The sequence below is a fragment of the Ursus maritimus genome, unplaced genomic scaffold (assembly GCF_017311325.1).
Source record: "Ursus maritimus isolate PB19 unplaced genomic scaffold, ASM1731132v1 scaffold_14, whole genome shotgun sequence".
NCBI classification, from domain to species: Eukaryota; Metazoa; Chordata; class Mammalia; order Carnivora; family Ursidae; genus Ursus; species Ursus maritimus.
The window spans coordinates 18683408-18701220 of NW_024423786.1; the positions used below are offsets into that span (position 1 = coordinate 18683408).

General features: G+C 46.6%; 1 protein-coding gene across 1 annotated transcript in view; it reads left to right on the plus strand.

Moving 5' to 3' along the window:
• PDZRN3 (PDZ domain containing ring finger 3) overlaps positions 1–17813 on the plus strand; it is a 237068-nt gene that overhangs the window by 213417 nt on the left and 5838 nt on the right. The window contains exons 4-8 of the mRNA XM_040628541.1: positions 601–848; positions 3772–3859; positions 14438–14536; positions 15685–15747; positions 17347–17448. Of these exons, the coding sequence (XP_040484475.1) occupies positions 601–848; positions 3772–3859; positions 14438–14536; positions 15685–15747; positions 17347–17448 (600 nt within the window). The remainder of the gene's footprint in view (positions 1–600; positions 849–3771; positions 3860–14437; positions 14537–15684; positions 15748–17346; positions 17449–17813) is intronic.

Here is a 17813-nt window from a genome sequence, read left to right on the forward strand (position 1 = left end):
CTGTACACAGTGGGAAACAGTCAGCAATTAAGCTAGCGACTGTTTACCACACGTCGGCCAGAATGCCAGCCATTCGTGGACCCCCTTGATCTCTGCCGTATCCACCTACGACCCAGACTATCATTTACTTAATGTATTTGATTGACTTTAAAAAAAAAAAAGCAAAGCAATTTATTTAAGAAGGAAACTTCATATCACTTCCATAAAAGGAAAGCTAATGTCACCTGACATAATACACCCCATTAAAACATAACAATGTAATTAATTTCTAGTTAGCTGTTATAGCCTGAAAAAGGCTCTGAGCCCAGAGGCTGCTCTTTTCTCTCACAGGCAAGATTAGCAGGTGATGAAACTATGTTAAAGACATACCGGTAGGAAGCCAGGACTTCCCCACTGTGAGATTTATCATTTAATGTCAGATCTGTATTCCTCCAAACTCACTCTCATCCCACGAGGCACTCCTTAGGAAACCTAAAACAGAGAGAACTGGAATTCTCTGACACCATCCAGTTCTTCCTTTTAGCTTGCTTACACAGGAGAACAATCTTTCTAGCTTCTGCTTGACTCTAATCCTCTCTCACCTTAAATGTTTTTCCACAGGTCAACGGTAAAGACTTATCCAGAGCGACTCATGACCAGGCTGTGGAAGCTTTCAAGACCGCCAAAGAGCCCATTGTGGTACAGGTGTTGAGGAGAACGCCTCGGACCAAAATGTTCACGCCTCCATCAGAGTCGCAGCTGGTGGACACGGGAACCCAAACTGACATCACCTTCGAGCACATCATGGCGCTCACCAAGATGTCCTCTCCCACCCCGCCTGTGCTGGATCCCTATCTCCTGCCAGAGGAGTAAGTCTCACGATCTTGCGGCACTAGTGTGTTAAGCATGGTAAAGAAGTCCAGTGCAGTTGTTTTCTTCCCTTCCATGTGGTGAAGAACATTAGTGGGTCTTATAATTTTCCTCCAAGTTGCCTGTGTTTAACTTTATTGTTTATAGAGGCAATCCATTGAGTCCTGCTCAAAACCGCTCTGACATATTAATTACTTTATTATAACCCTGGAGCGGAGTTATTCAAATTATATTCTAAGAACAAAATTACTTACAAGTGTTGTAAAAGTTATTTCAGAATAAAATTTAATCACCGCAAATGACAATGTGAAGGTTTTGTGTTATAACTAGAGGGAATGCTGACGGTTCTCCTAAATAGACAACAAAGTAAGTTGGGAGTGTAAAGAGAGCCCTGAAGGGTGTGCATCCCGCTTTCTTGGGTCTCGTTTCCAGCCTGGATCCGTGTTAATAAGCCCACACGTGCCTCATATAAGTACCGCATTTACCGATTAAGTAACAGCTGTGATCCCACACCCCACACGAATTACCTTACACGTGGCTCTCCTCTTACCTTGCTTCCTGCCAGAGAGAGGCAGGAGCTCAGCGCCTTCAAGGCAGACGAGCCTGATGCTCAAACTGATAACTAGCCGGGCAGCTGGGGCAACTTACTTTACCCCCATTTTAATACAGGAAGAGTAATCGTAGCACCGAGTGTGTAAGAGTGTCGGGTTAGGGGAGTAACGTGCGGGAAGTTCTCAGCGTGACATATGGTAAGCACTAAAGAGGGAGCAGCAATCATTGATTATATCTAGGGGGAAAATGAAGGGTGAGAAATTTTCTAAGATCGACCACTGGCTGAGAAGACGTCCGCGTTACCATAGCTGACAGCACGTGGTTGTGCCTGTGTGAGGACACGATGTCCACGTCCCCACCCCAGCCTCGCTAGGTGACGTGGGAGTCACTCCCGGCTCTTCCTGTCTTGCGCCTCTTTCTTTTTTTTTTTTTTTTTTTTTAAGATTTTATTTATTTATTCGACAGAGATAGAGACAGCCAGTGAGAGAGGGAACACAAGCAGGGGGAGTGGGAGAGGAAGAAGCAGGCTCCTAGTGGAGGAGCCTGATGTGGGGCTCGATCCCATAACGCTGGGATCACGCCCTGAGCCCAAGGCAGATGCTTAACCGCTGTGCCACCCAGGCGCCCCTTGCACCTCTTTCTGATCATTGACTTGATGCTTTATTTCCAAGGGCGTTTTAGCTCTTCCAGGACAAAGCTCTCAGTGCTCCCTGGTGGGTTTCTGTTAGTCACTCAGTAGCTGGAGGGAGCACGCGTTTCCCGGGGTTGCACGGGATTCCAGACAGAGGCTTGCCTTTCATCCCGTGGTGTTACCTGCTAGCCGTCGTGGGAACCCAGGGCTAATTCCCCAGGCCTAATAATTGCCGCTGCAGCTGACAGTACGGAAGGGGAAAGAGGGGGTCCCCTCTCTGACCTCCATGCTCGGCGTGCACGGCCGCGTGCAAAGGCGGCTCCTTATGTGCAGCGAGGAAGTGCATATGTGCCCGTTCTCCTCAGCTTAAGTGGGCAGCAGGACTGAAAGACGGGTCTGTCTCACCTCGACTCCCAGCTCTTAGCCACATGACCACTCTGTGGCGGCCCAGTTGATCCTATGAAAGCATCGCCCGATTCACTGACCACAGTCATTCAAACCCGTTCTGTGATTTTATAGAGCAAAGCTGCCTCTCGGTGTTGATGAGGCTTTTACGGCAACTCCCGCCTCTCAGATGTTGAGCTGTCACAGTGATGGGCCTTTTAGAAGCCAAACCCTTCATTTCCTCTTAAGTCTAGTTAACATGACATGACTTACCCCCAAAGGGCAACTTGAGAAATGTCAGTGGAGTCCAGAGGTCAGGCCTCTCCAGGTTCTGGCTACAAGGTCAGAGCAGAGCGAAGAGCGCGCATCGGGATGGAAAGGGGAGTGTTAACTTGATGCTCGAAAGCCCAGGCCTTCCAGTGGCCTCCTCAGTACTAAAAGCCCCTTAAGTGCTGGCAGGTTATTTACCTGAAAGGTCCAGAAAATTGAAAGCCAGCCCTTGTTTGACCATTTCTGTCTGATCTGGTGTTTCAAAACTACGTGCCTGGGAGGGAAGACCAGAGCCCATTGATTGCTATGCTGACCTTTGGAACAAGATGCTTTGAGTCCCCAGTCAACAATCAGGCTGAAGCTTTCCACCCCCGTCTGGCACCTCTCAGAGCTGCTGACCCAGCCTGTTACGATTCCCACTGCCTCTGCTCCTAGAGGTTCCAAAGAGGCTGTGGCTTCTGGAAACAGGGTTTTACATATGTTGTCCTAGGAGACTCAGGCTTCCGTTCTCTGAGTAGCGGGTGTGTATGCATGTCTGCTTATATCCATGTGCGTGTATCCAGTACCTTCATTATATACACGTATGTGCTTACTTGGTTTTCATATCAAACCTGTTCCTTGTGGTGGAACCATCACAGAAGTTTGGAAAGACACTGTCCTAGATGGTAGCCTCGTTGTTTCAGGCCCAGCCCTTTGGACCGGACTCAGAGGCCAGCACATATCCTTGAGTGTTGCCTGAAGTCCAGCCTTTTTCTCCCCAAAGAGCAAATCTAACAGTGAAGCAATAAGCAGGAACAAGGACTGTGTCTGCTCCCTAGGGACTGAGTGAGAAATGAGTCCTGTTGACTCACATGACTAGTTGGCGAGAGGATGGTCCCTGGGAGCAGCTTCTTCTTCCAGCGGGACAGACTTCGGCGTAGAGGATGGAAGTGTTAGGGGAGGTCCCGACACCGCTGAGAAGCCAGGGAGAAGCGGGCTAAGGCAGTGCTCCGGCCCTGAGAACTGGGGGGCCGGCAAGGTTGGGAGGATGAAAGCAGCGACTTTCAGGCACAAGCAGGCCATAAAGGTCTTTCTTCTGTTTTCAGGCATCCCTCGGCCCACGAGTACTATGACCCCAATGACTACATTGGAGGCATGCATCAGGAAATGGACAGGGAGGAGCTGGAGTTGGAGGTAAGAACATCCCTGTCTCACTTTAGGAGTCATTACTAAGACGAACAAGGTCTCTGTGAGCATAGATGTAGTTTATGGGTTTAATGAAAGAGCCACTGTGAGCGGATTTCTTTCAAAAGAACCACTTTCAGTCATGCCATTTAAAGGCATAATTCGGCTTTTCTTCCCCACCCCCCCCTTTCAGAATAGAATGTAACAGTCTGATCCCAAAGCAGAAATGTAGGAGTTTTTTTAAATCAAAATTATGTAAAAGGTAGGGTAGCGAGTCCTGTCGTGCATCTTTTTTTTTTCTTTTTGTTACACAGTTTATTTCATTTTCTACTATATTACAAATTCATTAGGTAGAACTGCTTTCCTCCCCCCTTATTTTCTGCTTTTTTCTCCACTGGTTCATTTCATCTACTTTCTACTCATGTCTTTATGTCGATATCTGTGGTTTCTACTTTTTCCATCAACTTCTCATCTTTCTTTGAACTCATGTTATCTCCTCTTATCAGGCTCTAAACTCCATATATTCTCATAACTACACTGAGCTTCCCCGCCTTTCTCCTCTTGAAGTCATCGCCACTTTTACTCAAAGGCAAGAGCAGGTGGATAAGTCATTAGGGTGGGTGCTTGCCCGCACCAACACAAAAGGGTTTGCCCAACGTTTTCTAACATTGAGCTTGAAAAAATTAGCAAATCCAAAACTCTCCTTAAGTTATTTGAGGCCAAATATGACTCGGATGTGATTCTAGATGATGTTTAAGGTCCCACTGGCCTCCAGGGGTGGCCTCTAAGCGTTAGTTATTCAAGCATAACTAACATACAGCGCTACGTTAGTTTCAGTCGTACAGTAGAGTGACTCAACAGTCCTGTAGGTTTCTCAGTGCTCATCGAGAGAAGTGTACTTTTCATCCCCTTCACCTGTTTCACGCCCCCGACCCACCTCCCCTAGAGAACATCAGTTTACAGTTCCAGCTTTCATTTGTCTTTTAATAAGAGAGAGAGAAAATAGAGAAAAGTCACCTTTCAAGATGTACTTACTTATACTTCTGGGCAAACACTGGTTGCTATATTTCAGAGTGTTTCCAAAAAATACAAGAGCATTTTTTCAAAGCTGACTTTACCGACTAGGGTAATCAGGTACCTTTTAGAAAGATTCCTGATGTCAAGGGTAACCCTGCGGCTCCGTCAGAAGGCCAGCGAGGAAAAATCCAATACTGTTTTATCCAGCCGTCTGGCCGCACTGTGCAGTCTGGGCTGCCCCGCCAACACGCGTGAGGCCGATGGGTTGCTACGTGGCAGTCAAGTTCTGGGGCAGGGACTGGGGTAGCAGATGAGTGGAAGACGGTCGTGATCCTCGAGCTCTCCTTTACGCTTACCGAGGGTTTTTGTGCCAGAAGAGAGGACACAGATCCGTCACCGTGTTCAAACACCACCTTCACTGGCTGCTCCCCTAAAGCCTCCTGGGGACCAATCAGTGTACTTGTCCATAGAGTCATGACGGACTCAGGGACATTGTTTGAAAAATTTAAATTTCCTGCTAAATGCCTATGGTCTGAACTGGGATGGCGGTCATTCTGACCCAGAACTGCTTCTGTTCTGCACGCCGTCCTCCACAGGCCACAGTTCTTGCCGCCCACTGATGGATGGCTGTGTGAAATGTTGCCTTGTGCCTTTCAGAAAACCAGCGGCTCTGCCTGTCATTGACAATTTCCCACCTCCCCAGCTTCAGGGCTAGTTCGCGAAGCAGCCAGTGCCTCCCCCAGGACACTCGTTCTGAGCGTGTTACACGCAGTGTGTGCAAATGGGGTTCCACATTAACTGTGTTTGAGAATGTCCGAGGGAAGCACAGTGAACAGAATTTCATCCCAGAGGACTTCGCAGTCCCGGATGTGTTAAAGAGCACGGTAAATGCCCTGGAGAAGGGGAGCAGACACAGTAGACAGGATTACCCCAACATATTTTTTTTTAAAGGTTTTATTAATTTATGTGACAGAGAGACAGCCAGCGAGAGAGGGAACACAGCAGGGGGAGTGGGAGAGGAAGAAGCAGGCTCATAGCGGAGGAGCCCGATGTGGGACTCGATCCCGGAACGCCGGGATCACGCCCTGAGCCGAAGGCAGACGCTTTAACGACTGCGCTACCCAGGCGCCCCAACATATTTTTTTTTTGATCTAACACCTTCTCTTTGGCCAAGTACCTCTTAGCATTTTCTGGGTCTAGAGTTCTCTGGAATAGTGCTTTACAAGAAGAAGGGCTATTTAACAATCTTTATAGGACAACACGCTTTTTGATGATCAGTGTAACTGTGACAAAGTAGAAGTCTTTCGAAAGCTGTTAAATATCTCAGGAGCTAGATTGACAGAGTCTAACTGAACTCTGAACAACACAGGGATTAGGAGTGCTGACCCCCTGCGCAGTCAAAAATCCACGTCTAACTTTTAACTCTCCAAAAATTTAACTACTAGCCTACCGTTGACCAAAAACCTTACCGATAACACGAACAGGTAATTAACGCATACCGTATTCTCACAGTCGGGTAAGCTAGAGAAAAGAAAATAAGAGAAAATACATTGACAGTACCGTATTGTATTTATCGAAAACAATCCACATGTAAGTGGACGCATGTGGTTAAAACCCATGTTGTTCAAGGGTTGGCTGTATTGTGTAGACTTGGTAAGTCACGGACACTAAGTTAAACTTGACTCTATACTAGTGATCTCTTTTAGTATCTAACACCTTGCAGAACCTGATGGAACCTATGGTTTCTTCCTGGAGAAATGCTCGTGTCTGAAAGAGCTTGAGATGCTCTCTGGAAGGTCACAGAGTTCCCACGGTGTCTGCCCCATTTGGCCCATCCTGCCTTACAATATTTTTGTTTTATCTGAATACCACCAGAACCACTGTTTGTTTTCTGTTTTGCTTTAACCCAACGCAACTCATGTCAGCTAAGGTGAATTTATTGCAAAGGCAATGCTCTATGACCGCCTCAGTCAGTCAGTCTCAGACAGCTTCAACTGCCCACGAATACAAGGTGCCACACAGTGGGCACCAGGCAGGGTTACCCAACCCCTCGCTCCTCATCCGTGGCACCTGCTGAGGGCTGGGAGCCAGGCCGACCCGCCCCAGCCCCTGCTCTCTTTCTCAGGAGCTCCGCTGGTGTTAAAGAAGGGTCGCGGCTAGCCCAGGCTGAGTCGGCCTTCCGCAGGGAAGCTTCCTCAGTGCGAACTACCTGAGAGCATCTTGCTTTCGGCAGAAGCCACCCTACAGCAGTTCCCTAGAGTCTGTTTCTCACAGTGTGCTGGACCAGCACGGCGTCACCTGGGAGGTGGCAGGAGATGCAGACTCTTGGCCCTCAGACCTGCCGAGGCAGAATCTGCATTTCACAAGATCCCCAGGTGCACATTCAAGTCGGAGGGGCCCAACCTAGAGGTAAAGAAGTCCAGGCTTCCACTGGCTCTTGTCGTGGGTCAGATCAGCAAGGCTTTGGCTGTGCGTTCCTTTCAGCATAGACTTCTTTCTTTTCATGAGTGAACAGCAGAGACAAACAACCCAAGTATTTAGAAAATCAGCTGGGTGTTTTAAATTAGATCTTTGATGCCATGAGACTTGACATCCGTGATGATTTTCCTCCCGACGTGCCTGCTTTCACTGGGCATCTGTTATACTGACGACACTGGTGCTAGAAATGCAAAATCAGGAAGTCACCACCCTGCTTGCCCTTCAGGAGTTCACGCCCCTTGCAGTTCCTGAGCCGTTAGGATTGTTAGACAGGAGCTTGTCATCTCCTAAGAAAGCCAAGATATGCTTATGGGTCCACGCCAGGCAGGAAGGTTGCCTTCACACTCTGGACTTTGTCCTTAGCAGCCGAGATGTCACCAGGTTATTTCTGTGAAGTAAGCACCTCTCATAAAGTGAACCTGGTGGTTTGGGATAAGAGGCCCATCCTAAGTCCGGTGGTGAAGCTCAGTGTGGCCGCTTAGCGGGAGGGAATCTTCTGTAGAGAGAACAGTGTACTTCCACTACTGTCCCGTTTCATAGGCACATCCTCGGACAGTAGTCTGGTCAGTTCCAGAATGCTAATAAACAAACCTCGTTGCCAAGAATGGAGTTTCCTAAAGCAGACCCAGTTTTTAGGGAAGGTGGCATGTACCTGTCATCCATGCTTCTCACCAGATTCCTTAGAACAGTCCACACTCGGTCTCTGCTGTGTTCCATTCACTTTGTGGTTAGAGTACAAAAAGAGCAGGCGTATTTTGAGTTAGGGGTCAGTCTCAACACACCACTCATCATCTGGGTTGAATGTGATCAACATCCCACACCTTTTGAAAAATAACTAGTTCCGCAGATATTATATAGGAGGAAAATAGATGAGTGTGTTGGGATATTATGGAAGCAAATGCACAGAGAAAAACAGATGTTCCGTCTTTTAAAGCACACAAAATGATCACATTTAGGTAAGTGTCAAATCCCTGTTATTGTGAAACTGCGTAAAGCTGAAAGGATTATACCCAAGTATACCCAAGGGTTGAGCAGCCACATAATTACCCATAAATTTTCAGGTACTGAACACCTGCTCCAGATCTTCCTGTAGGCAATTAACAAGGAAAATAGACGTCTGAAGAAGGCTTTTTCCTTAATCTGTTGTGTTAATTTCCCAGTTGATTCATCAGTAGCCCCCCCTCCAGGCTGTGAAGCTACCCTTACCTATGTGTTGTGTTCTGATGATGTCATTTTGAGGTGAGAAAAGAAAGAAAAGCCATAGTTTCAACAGGGAGACCAAAATGACCTCCGAACCTGCTTTCATCAAGTAACCTAAGTAGGTCACTAGGGAATTGGCATTGTCCTGGAGATGAGACAGGATGCCCCAGCCAATCTGTACATTTGTCTTTAGCCTTTAAGGCACAGCTCAAGGGCTTCTTCAGGAAACCTTCCCTGACCGGCCCTGCCCTCACTGAGTCGGCCTCCTCACCCCATTCTCAGTACAGTCGGCACTTGCCCATTCTTCGTACTACCATCTGCACACCAGGACCTTCCCACCTGCTCTGCTCTCAGCCCACAGAGCACTTGCCCAGATCCTAGCGTGGCCCTGTCCTGCTCCGTCTTTTGTCCACATGTCACCTCCAGAGAAGCTTCCCAGCCACTCTGTCTAGAGCATTCCTACCCCCACAGTGCCATTTCCCTGGCTCCCCCACTAAAATACAATTTCCGTGAGAGCTAGGCTCTTGCCCAATTCATTCGTGGTTACACTCCTCGTGCCTAGATAGGGCTTGGCACATGGTGGGCACCCCATAAACATTTGTTGAGTGAAGGAATAAATGCCTTATTACCCTTTCTCAAAGGAAGGTTCTTGAAGGGAAGTGCAGCCTCTTCAGAGACACCTCTGTGTTGCACATAGCCCGCGCCATGCATAGATACAGAAAGGGTGGAGATAATTTAAAGAAATATGCACAGCAGTTCTGAACTGATAAGGTAGAGTTATGCTTCAGTGACCCGTCTTCCTGGTGTGGGATAAGCTGTTGAAATCAGTCTTTGGGATCCCCTCTGATTAAAGTGGCTGACGTTAAAACAGAAAGCTTGAATCACCCAGGTGGAATGGCCCCATTAATTCTCTTAATTGGGCTATCGTTTCAATTTCATCTGAAATGTCAGGCTTAGCAGTTCATTTTTATCCCACAGTCCATCTAGACCAGTAAGCAACAGGACACCAGTGGTGGGGAGCTGTAATCCAGATAATGCTAATACATTATTCATACCAGTTTGATTAATGGTCTTCTTTGAAATCTTATCTCCATCATCACAGACAGATATGTATTGATAACCTCTAAGCTTTCAGTGATGTGCTCAGTTGCGTAAGGCTCTGTGTTTAGCTTAGAGGCAGAATACGATGTTGAGAATGTATGAGCCACCCAGAGAGTTTGGAGAATGGTCTGCTAAGCCCCAAAGATCATATCTGGTTAGGAAATTCTAGAATAGCCGAGACAGTTCAGAGAAGTGAAGTGACCTTCCCAAGATCACCTTGTTCGTGGCACAGCCAGGGGTGTTGTTCATGTGGATTTTTTTTTTCTGCCTTGGACTCTTTTTTTTTTTTTTAAGATTTTATTTATTTGACAGAGATAGAGACAGCCAGCGAGAGAGGGAACACAAGCAGGGGGAGTGGGAGAGGAAGAAGCAGGCTCGTAGCGGAGGAGCCTGATGTGGGGCTCGATCCCGTAACGCCGGGATCACGCCCTGAGCCGAAGGCAGAGGCTTAACCGCTGTGCCACCCAGGCGCCCCTCTGCCTTGGACTCTTAAGTTCATTCATTCAGTTTTGAGCCACCTACTGTGCACACTCCATCAGGCTAGACCTTTTTTTATTTTTAACTTCAAAACTCCTTATTCCCCTCCTATGGCTTTAATTATAACCTGGATGAGCCACCCAGGTAAAAATCAGATTTATAGACAGCCAAGACAGTAGCAGTTCTTACAGTGTTGTCTTTCAAGAGCTTCTGAAAGCCTTTCAAGCATAGCTTGCTTAACTCTGCTTAACTATGAGCAACCAGGCTCTTTGTGATGTTGAACCATCCCTTGGAAACCGAGTGACCATAGCTATGTTATAGCACCTGCCTTCTAAATGTGACTTTCCAGTCTTCCTTTAGCATTCCTCAGAAGACCCAGGTAACACAGGAAGAAGTCATAGCCCAAGCCATCCTGGCTAATATCAATGTCCAGAACATACCTGGAGTAAACTTCAGAGTACCCTTTCCTTTACTGCTACTGGAAATGTAATATCAGCATTTGTCTAGCCCATACCACTCAACCTTTTTAAAACCAGACCATTTCTAAGATAGAAAGCTATTCCCAGAGGACTACCCCCTAAACTAGAGTTACATGCCCATTCTTGAATCTGTTCTAAAAATCAAATCAAGTCCTAAAGTTTGCTTCACAGCCAACCGGTACAGGGGGTGGAAGAGAAAGCTTTCACATACTCAGGGCAAGTGTTTCAGATGAGAGCCGGCTCCTCTTGGGCTCTGCCCTGTCATGTTTGTGTGTGTGTGTGTGTGTGTTTGCACAGACGCCTGTGTGAGGCCAGAGCCAGCTTCTCATCCACGTCAAGGACGGAATTCAGCTTTTGCCGTATTTAAGTCAACTCTGACCAGTGAGAATGGGACAGTCGCCATGACAGTCTGTCCTGGGAGGATTTGCAATGGGATTTAAAGGCTAAATGCAATGTTGGCTAAATCTTTTCTGCTGTAGGAAGGGAGCACCGCCTTCTCAGAGTATCGCTAACTGGGAATAGATCTGGTAATGAAAACCTCTTGTCTCCCATGCGCAAATGTGGGAATGTTTGACCATCATGTATGTGTGTCATTTCCAACAGTGTGTATTGGAAATCTTTTATTTGCTAATCACATACGGGGTCAATGGCAACATAGGAAATGTGTTTAAGGAGAGCGTAAGGGATTATCCATGATTCAGGTATCAGGGATTCAGGTGAAACTATTTTAAAGCAATAAACACTGTAGGATGTATTCCTTTCTAGCCTGGCATTTTGTTCAAAGAAAGTTTCCTGCCTGGTTATAAAAGATTTGTTGAAAGGAACTGGCAGATTCAGAAAAGTACAAGAAAAAACATCCACCAATCGCAGCATGAACTGATGTCCACATTTATAGCTTCCTCGGTCTCCAAATATCTGTCAGTCAAAATCCTGACCAAAAAATAGAGTAGAAATGCTTTTCAAGTTAGGTTTTTATTGAAATCATTTACTCAACAACTTAAGACAGCAGACTCCCTACATTTGGGAAACTAAGCCAAATAAATGTAGTCCTTTTTATATAGCAGACCTTCAGCTGTCCCATTCCTTATGAGCCTTCCTTTTTCCGACTTGAATAACCCTAGTACATTATGCTGTTCTTTTCCAAGACATGATTTCCAGACTTTTCACTTCGCTGGGTTCTCAAATGGAGCCGTCAATTCTACATGTGTAGCACAGAGTTGTGTTTCTCAGACTGTCTATACTGATAAACCATGAGGACCAACCAGGTTGACCGGTTTAAGTTTCATTGTGTCACTGACCAGTAAGTGGTTCTACCGTGTGGGACTCTGTATAGCTCGCCCCATATCCAGCTTGCTGCTTGAGTCGAGAGTACCCGAACAATGCACCCTTTGGTCAGTAAGCCAAGCTTGCTCATCTTGTTCTTGGATATTATGACAACATCCAAATGCGATAGTAGTTTCTAAACCCTCCCCTCCATTTCTGCACTTCCTCCTCACAACCACACGTGGAAGCTCACTTTGAGCACTGGAATAAAGCCCAGTGGAACTGTGATATCTTTTATGCTTTGATACTCACCTTGGCGGCCAGTTATTCAGAAAAAGCTCCAATTCATATCACCATTTGTGCTTCTGTTAAAAGGAAAAATCACATTTATTGTCTTCCTCATTTTTCTTCCTACAACCTTTCCTGTTCTCTCTCTCTCTGCTTTGGTTGCTCACGGACCTGTTCCCGAACCCTCTGGCATCCGCCAGATAGCACAGGGCTCGGTGGCAGCGTTTGGCTACAGTTGTGCAGTTGGACCCAAAAAACAAGCATGAAATTCCTGATTCACACTAACGGTGCGAAGGGCCAACACGGAGAGAGTCTTTCGTTTTAGCCAGACCCAAGGAAGTGTAACCTGAGACAGAGATGTGGGCATGTGTTGAGGAGAATGTGTGACCAATAATATATGTGAGGTATGCAAATTGGTTACTCCAAAGTATTTGGAAAGAATCGGCCCTTATAGTTAAATGTGACCCTCAAACGCATGCGTTCTCCATTACTGTGCTTAGTTTAGTTCTCAAAACGTGAGGAAAGAAATTTCTATCCAACTCAACTGAAGTATCAGAAATTAATGGGATTTTGCTTAATGAAAATTTGCCATATTGCTAAAGCTATAATTAGGAAGTCAGTGAATTAATTAACATATCAATGTTCGGAAAATAAAGTTATCTTATTGGGGGGAGGGGCACGTGAAATATAGCCACTCTGCTATAAGCAAGTTCTGAGAGTTCAGGCGAGTAAACATACCTGCAGTAATAATTACACTGCCATTTCCTGTTAACTTCCCCTGGGCCGAGCACTGTGCTGAAGAGCTCTGTGTGCCTGACCTCATGGAGTCTTCACCCAGCCTGAGCAGCAGGATGGAGACAGGCTTAGATACAGCCACTGGCCTGTGATGGAGGTGCTCAGAAAAGGTCGATTTGGGATCTGAACACAGGTCTGCCTGTCTTCAGAGCCCAACCCTTCACCACCACATTACATTCCATATATCAGCCAGAAAGACTGCAGAAAAGAGTCCATCAGATCAGGGCAGTCCTTGCTGAGAACTTGTTCATGGGTTCCCACAACGGTGAAGTGAGATCCCAGCTCCTCATGCTGGCCTGTGGGATTCTCCAAACCTGGTCTGGCCTCATGCCTGAGCGTGCTCAGCCCACCTCTCTCTTCCTTGCACACAGGGCTTTGGCATTACTGGCTCAGGACATTTGCACCTGCTATTCTTCTACCTTGAAAGTGTCCATGGTGTTGTTGGGACCCTGCCTTTCACAGGGGAGGGTTCAGGAAGTATCTGCTTTGACATAACTGCTTTGAGCTTCCCCACAAAGACAACTGCATCCTTATCACCCTCCCAAGAATAGTATGGGGAGAGGAAGTGGTCCCCAGAGACTGTGGTTTCAGAGACCCATTCTCTCAGCACCTCCACCCTCCTGGTTGGTGAGCAGTCAACGGTAAAAACCAGACCGAGAGACCTGCTGGAGACCTTCTTCTCAGGCAGCCCTTCAAATGGGCCTCGCCTTAGTGCTGCAGAATCTTGCAGGGACAGCTGGCAGTGTGGCGGAGAGGGCCACTTGGCTCGTTGATACTTTCAGAAAACCCAGAACTTCCTCCCAAGGCTCCAACAATTTTCAAAGTTCTGACTTCATTCTGAAGTGCAGACTAATTGGCAAATACAGTGGCGTTCCCTGTGCTCATGTGTCTCGCATTTGGGCTCACTTTGCTTTTATCTTATTTAATTTGCAGTAATAGCGGCTGAAACTAATTTCTCGACTGTAAATATCACAGCTGTTGTGGAAAGCATTAATTGCGCGCTATCACGTTACCCTCCTTTCTTGGATCAATTTATGTGTAATCTGTTTGCAAGTTCTATTACTGTGAATATTAAGGGAACGCAACGTGAAATAATCTAACGGAACACATTGGAAACATTTGTTCTGAAATGGCTGGATGGTTTGGGGTATGGAAATATTCTCGTTTGTGGCAGACATCGAAAGAATGCTTTTTAAAAGCCCTACCCCAGAAGTCTTGACACTGAGTGAAATATAGGTAATTTTTCTTTGGGGGGATCAATGAAATAACTATTTTCAAAATGACTTTATATTGACTGAAAGGTCAGAAATGCCGTGGGCATTGATCCTGTGTCCATAATCACTTTTTGTTTAGTCGGTTAACCACTCTACACAATCAAATACAAAGAAATCCAGTTCATCATTGAAACCAAATATTTTTAAAGCTTTTGACCCCTCCCAGCTCTCCCTGCCTGCTGGAGGCTCACCGGAAATGCCTTTTCTTTGTCTAGGAAGTGGATCTCTACAGAATGAACAGCCAGGACAAGCTGGGCCTCACCGTGTGCTACCGGACAGATGATGAAGATGACATTGGGATTTATATAAGTGAGGTATGAAGGCTGAGTGTCTGTAACTATCATCTCAAGACCAGAGGAGGTTTTTGGTTTTTTGGGTTTTTTGTTGTTGTTGTTGTTTTCCTATTCTGTTAACCAGCCTTAACTCTGGCTCATTGAGAAGTCTTTGGAAAGACACAGATGTCTTTCTCCCCTTCATCACACAGTCCACAGAGTTACAGCTTTACGTGGGGGTTAAGTTCAAATGTCAGCATACAAGGCGAAATTACCCTTGAGAAGCCTGCAAATCGGCCATAAAATGGAGCCGTTTACATGGTTTTGTGTGTTCAACCCCGAGGGGACAGCAGATTCCCATTTCCCTTCTCATGTTCATTGAATGGGATGGTAGACGGAATCATTTACACTTTTTAAAGTATTTCTTTATCTCTTTCTTTTTCCTTTTGGTTGAATGTGTAGATCGTTGAATTCATGTAAGTTAAATGCATCTGCAAAGTACAGATGGAGGCTATCTGGATCTTCTTAGAGAAGACAACGCAAAGCCACTGATTTCAGTATGGATACTTTAGACTCCCATCTCTGCAAGCACAGAGACTCGGCTTTGTCAGGAAATAAAACCTCTCTCTGTGGGACGAGCCAAGGGATGTGTTTACTAGGCTTAGTAATTACTCCTTTGGATGTACTTTATGCACCAAGCTTAAGATGGTCCACCGTTACTGCATTTGGGGGGATCTTTCCCATACTTAATCCCACCTGTCTCCATTATATTTCATTTTTAAAGTTATTTTCCAAAATGGAAGCAGTTAGTAAAAGAAGGTGTGGTTGCTCTTGAGCCCAGCCAAGGGCGCGGTGTACCCTGCTCTGCGACACACTTGCCTTTTCATTTCTGTGACTACGGTGAGAGGCAGCTGTGCCTCTCCTTCCCCTTAGGTCGGTAGTGTCTGCGCACGCTGCCGTGTCACAGGGTGCCCAAGCAGGGATCCAAGAGCACCCCCAGGAAAAGGCTTGGAAATAGATCAATCCATGTTTGTCTCTCCTTGCATGACACCAAGTCGTCTTTATTTCTGTGCAAAACAAAAACGTAGGGACAAGCAGGACTGCGTATTAGCTTTCGAGAAGTGCTGATGGTTATTTTCACCTGTGTCTTAGTTACCCACTCCGAGCTGACCTGTCCGTGTGTGTTTCAGATCGACCCTAACAGCATCGCGGCCAAGGATGGGCGCATCCGAGAAGGAGACCGCATTATCCAGGTAGGTCAGCTTTCGACCAGAGGCCTCGTCCCCTGCCTATCACTGAAGAGCACCTTTTATGGTTGATGATAATAGCTTTAGGGTTGAAAATGCAGAAGATGTTAAGGAACAAGGATCACCAAGTCAGATGTATAGTGAAGCCGAGGTTAATGAGGAAAGCAAAAACCCTGCAAAATAACACGCACCAGGGAGTGGTGAGGCCAAGGACAACTGGACAGAGCTGCCCCAGCACCTTACAGAAGACGCACCTCATTTCTTTTCACTCTCTTTGAAGGGCACAGCTCCGCGGGCCCAAGTCAAACCAATAGTCTGCACCTTGTGAACCAGAATAAGTCCCATTTTAGATTGCTCTGAAGGAGTAATTTTAGACCACGAGTGTCAAGTTTGGTCTTGTCCTTAAAATAGGAACATCCTTGGCAAATTTAGTAAAATTGATGGAGAAGCCTTTTAAATTTCATAACTTGACATTTAACCATACCCTAGAAGGGCTTCTAAGGATAGTTTCTTTACCTGAAGCTCTGTTGCTCTTTGGAGTCAAAATGAAACGGCTTGTTTCAGCTACAATCTTCTTGAATGTCAGAGAAATGGAGAGGATTGTTTGGTCCATTGTGTCCCACAAGGCTTAGCTTCTACCTCCTCTCGCTCCTATCCCCTGTGATGGTCTCTGCCATGACATACCTCACCGTGAGTCATTTGTCTTCCCTTGTTCCCACGGCTCAGTCTACATCCCCCCAGATTTCAACCCCAGCCTTGCTGCTTAAGGACCGCTGGCTGGTGGAGAAACCCAAATCTTCATTCCTAATGCGCTGACTCATCTGTGGGCCTGCATTTGGGGATGCTGTCACTTTCCTTTAGCTTTTACTACGGGGCACAGAAGTCCTGGGTTCTGGCCCTGGCCCCACCTGCCTCCGCTGGTCACTGGGTTCAGTCACCCCGACCAGTAGAGTCACCCCCTTTGTTGCCTCTTGGTTCACTGGCCTAAGGAGAGGCATGGAAGGGGTCCCCTTCCTGCTCGGGGAGACCAGTCCTGTGTGCCCGGGAGCAATCATCCCTCCAAGACCAATTGTGAGAGTCCCTCCCACTAGACTTCTGTCCTGCCTAACGAAGTTCAAGTGACAAACAGCTGGGCACACAGAACACCACATATAATGCCGTTTCCTTGTTTGCCCTCAACTTCCATAATGGTCACAGGAGACCTGCTGCTGCTTTTTCTCCCCTATTATCTGAAAGTGTCTATAATAATGCTTTAGTATATTCCCTTTATGTTCCTGCCTATTATGTCTGATTAAATTGCTCAGATGTTCCCTCTTCACAACATGGTGATTTTTCTCAGTCTGCCTTCTGGAGTCTCAGCCACTTATGTTCACATAGTTTCCACATTAGTTGCCTTGTACACCCGTCACGGCTGACTGATAGACCAGTCTGAGCAAGGCCTTTCCTTCTGCAAATGAGCATTCTTTGCAAGCTACATGGAAGTTCTCTGACTGCGTGACACACATAGGTCTGGAACAGGAGAGAAGGATTTTGTATGATCTCATTACGCTCTTGTCCACCCCTCCACCACTGCCTCACTATGTTTTTGGGTTTTGTTTGTTTAAGATTAATGGGATAGAGGTACAGAACCGTGAAGAGGCTGTGGCTCTCCTAACCAGTGAAGAAAACAAGAACTTTTCCTTACTGATTGCAAGGCCCGAACTCCAGGTGAGTCAGCTTCCTGCACGTGAAGCTGCGTCTGTATTTCTCTAACCAAAAACCCAAGTCCGTGGCACTGCAGACCACTGCCCAAGTACTGCATCTGAATTTGAAGGCACTTTGTTCACCCTGAAAAAGTTGTCTCATTTGATGTGACCTAAAATCTGTTTTATGTTTTAAGCATTGAAGGAGAGTGCTGACATCACACCGCAGGCCCAGCAGGCTCATTAGCGTAGGAATGGAGAAGACAAGGGAACATGGCGGGTGTGGGCTGGAAGACAGGGCCAAGGTCATAACCGTCAAGACTGTTTGTTTGCATTCCCAAAGCCTGACAGGTGTTCCCGCTGGCTCTGTGTGGCCTCATCTCTAGCTGC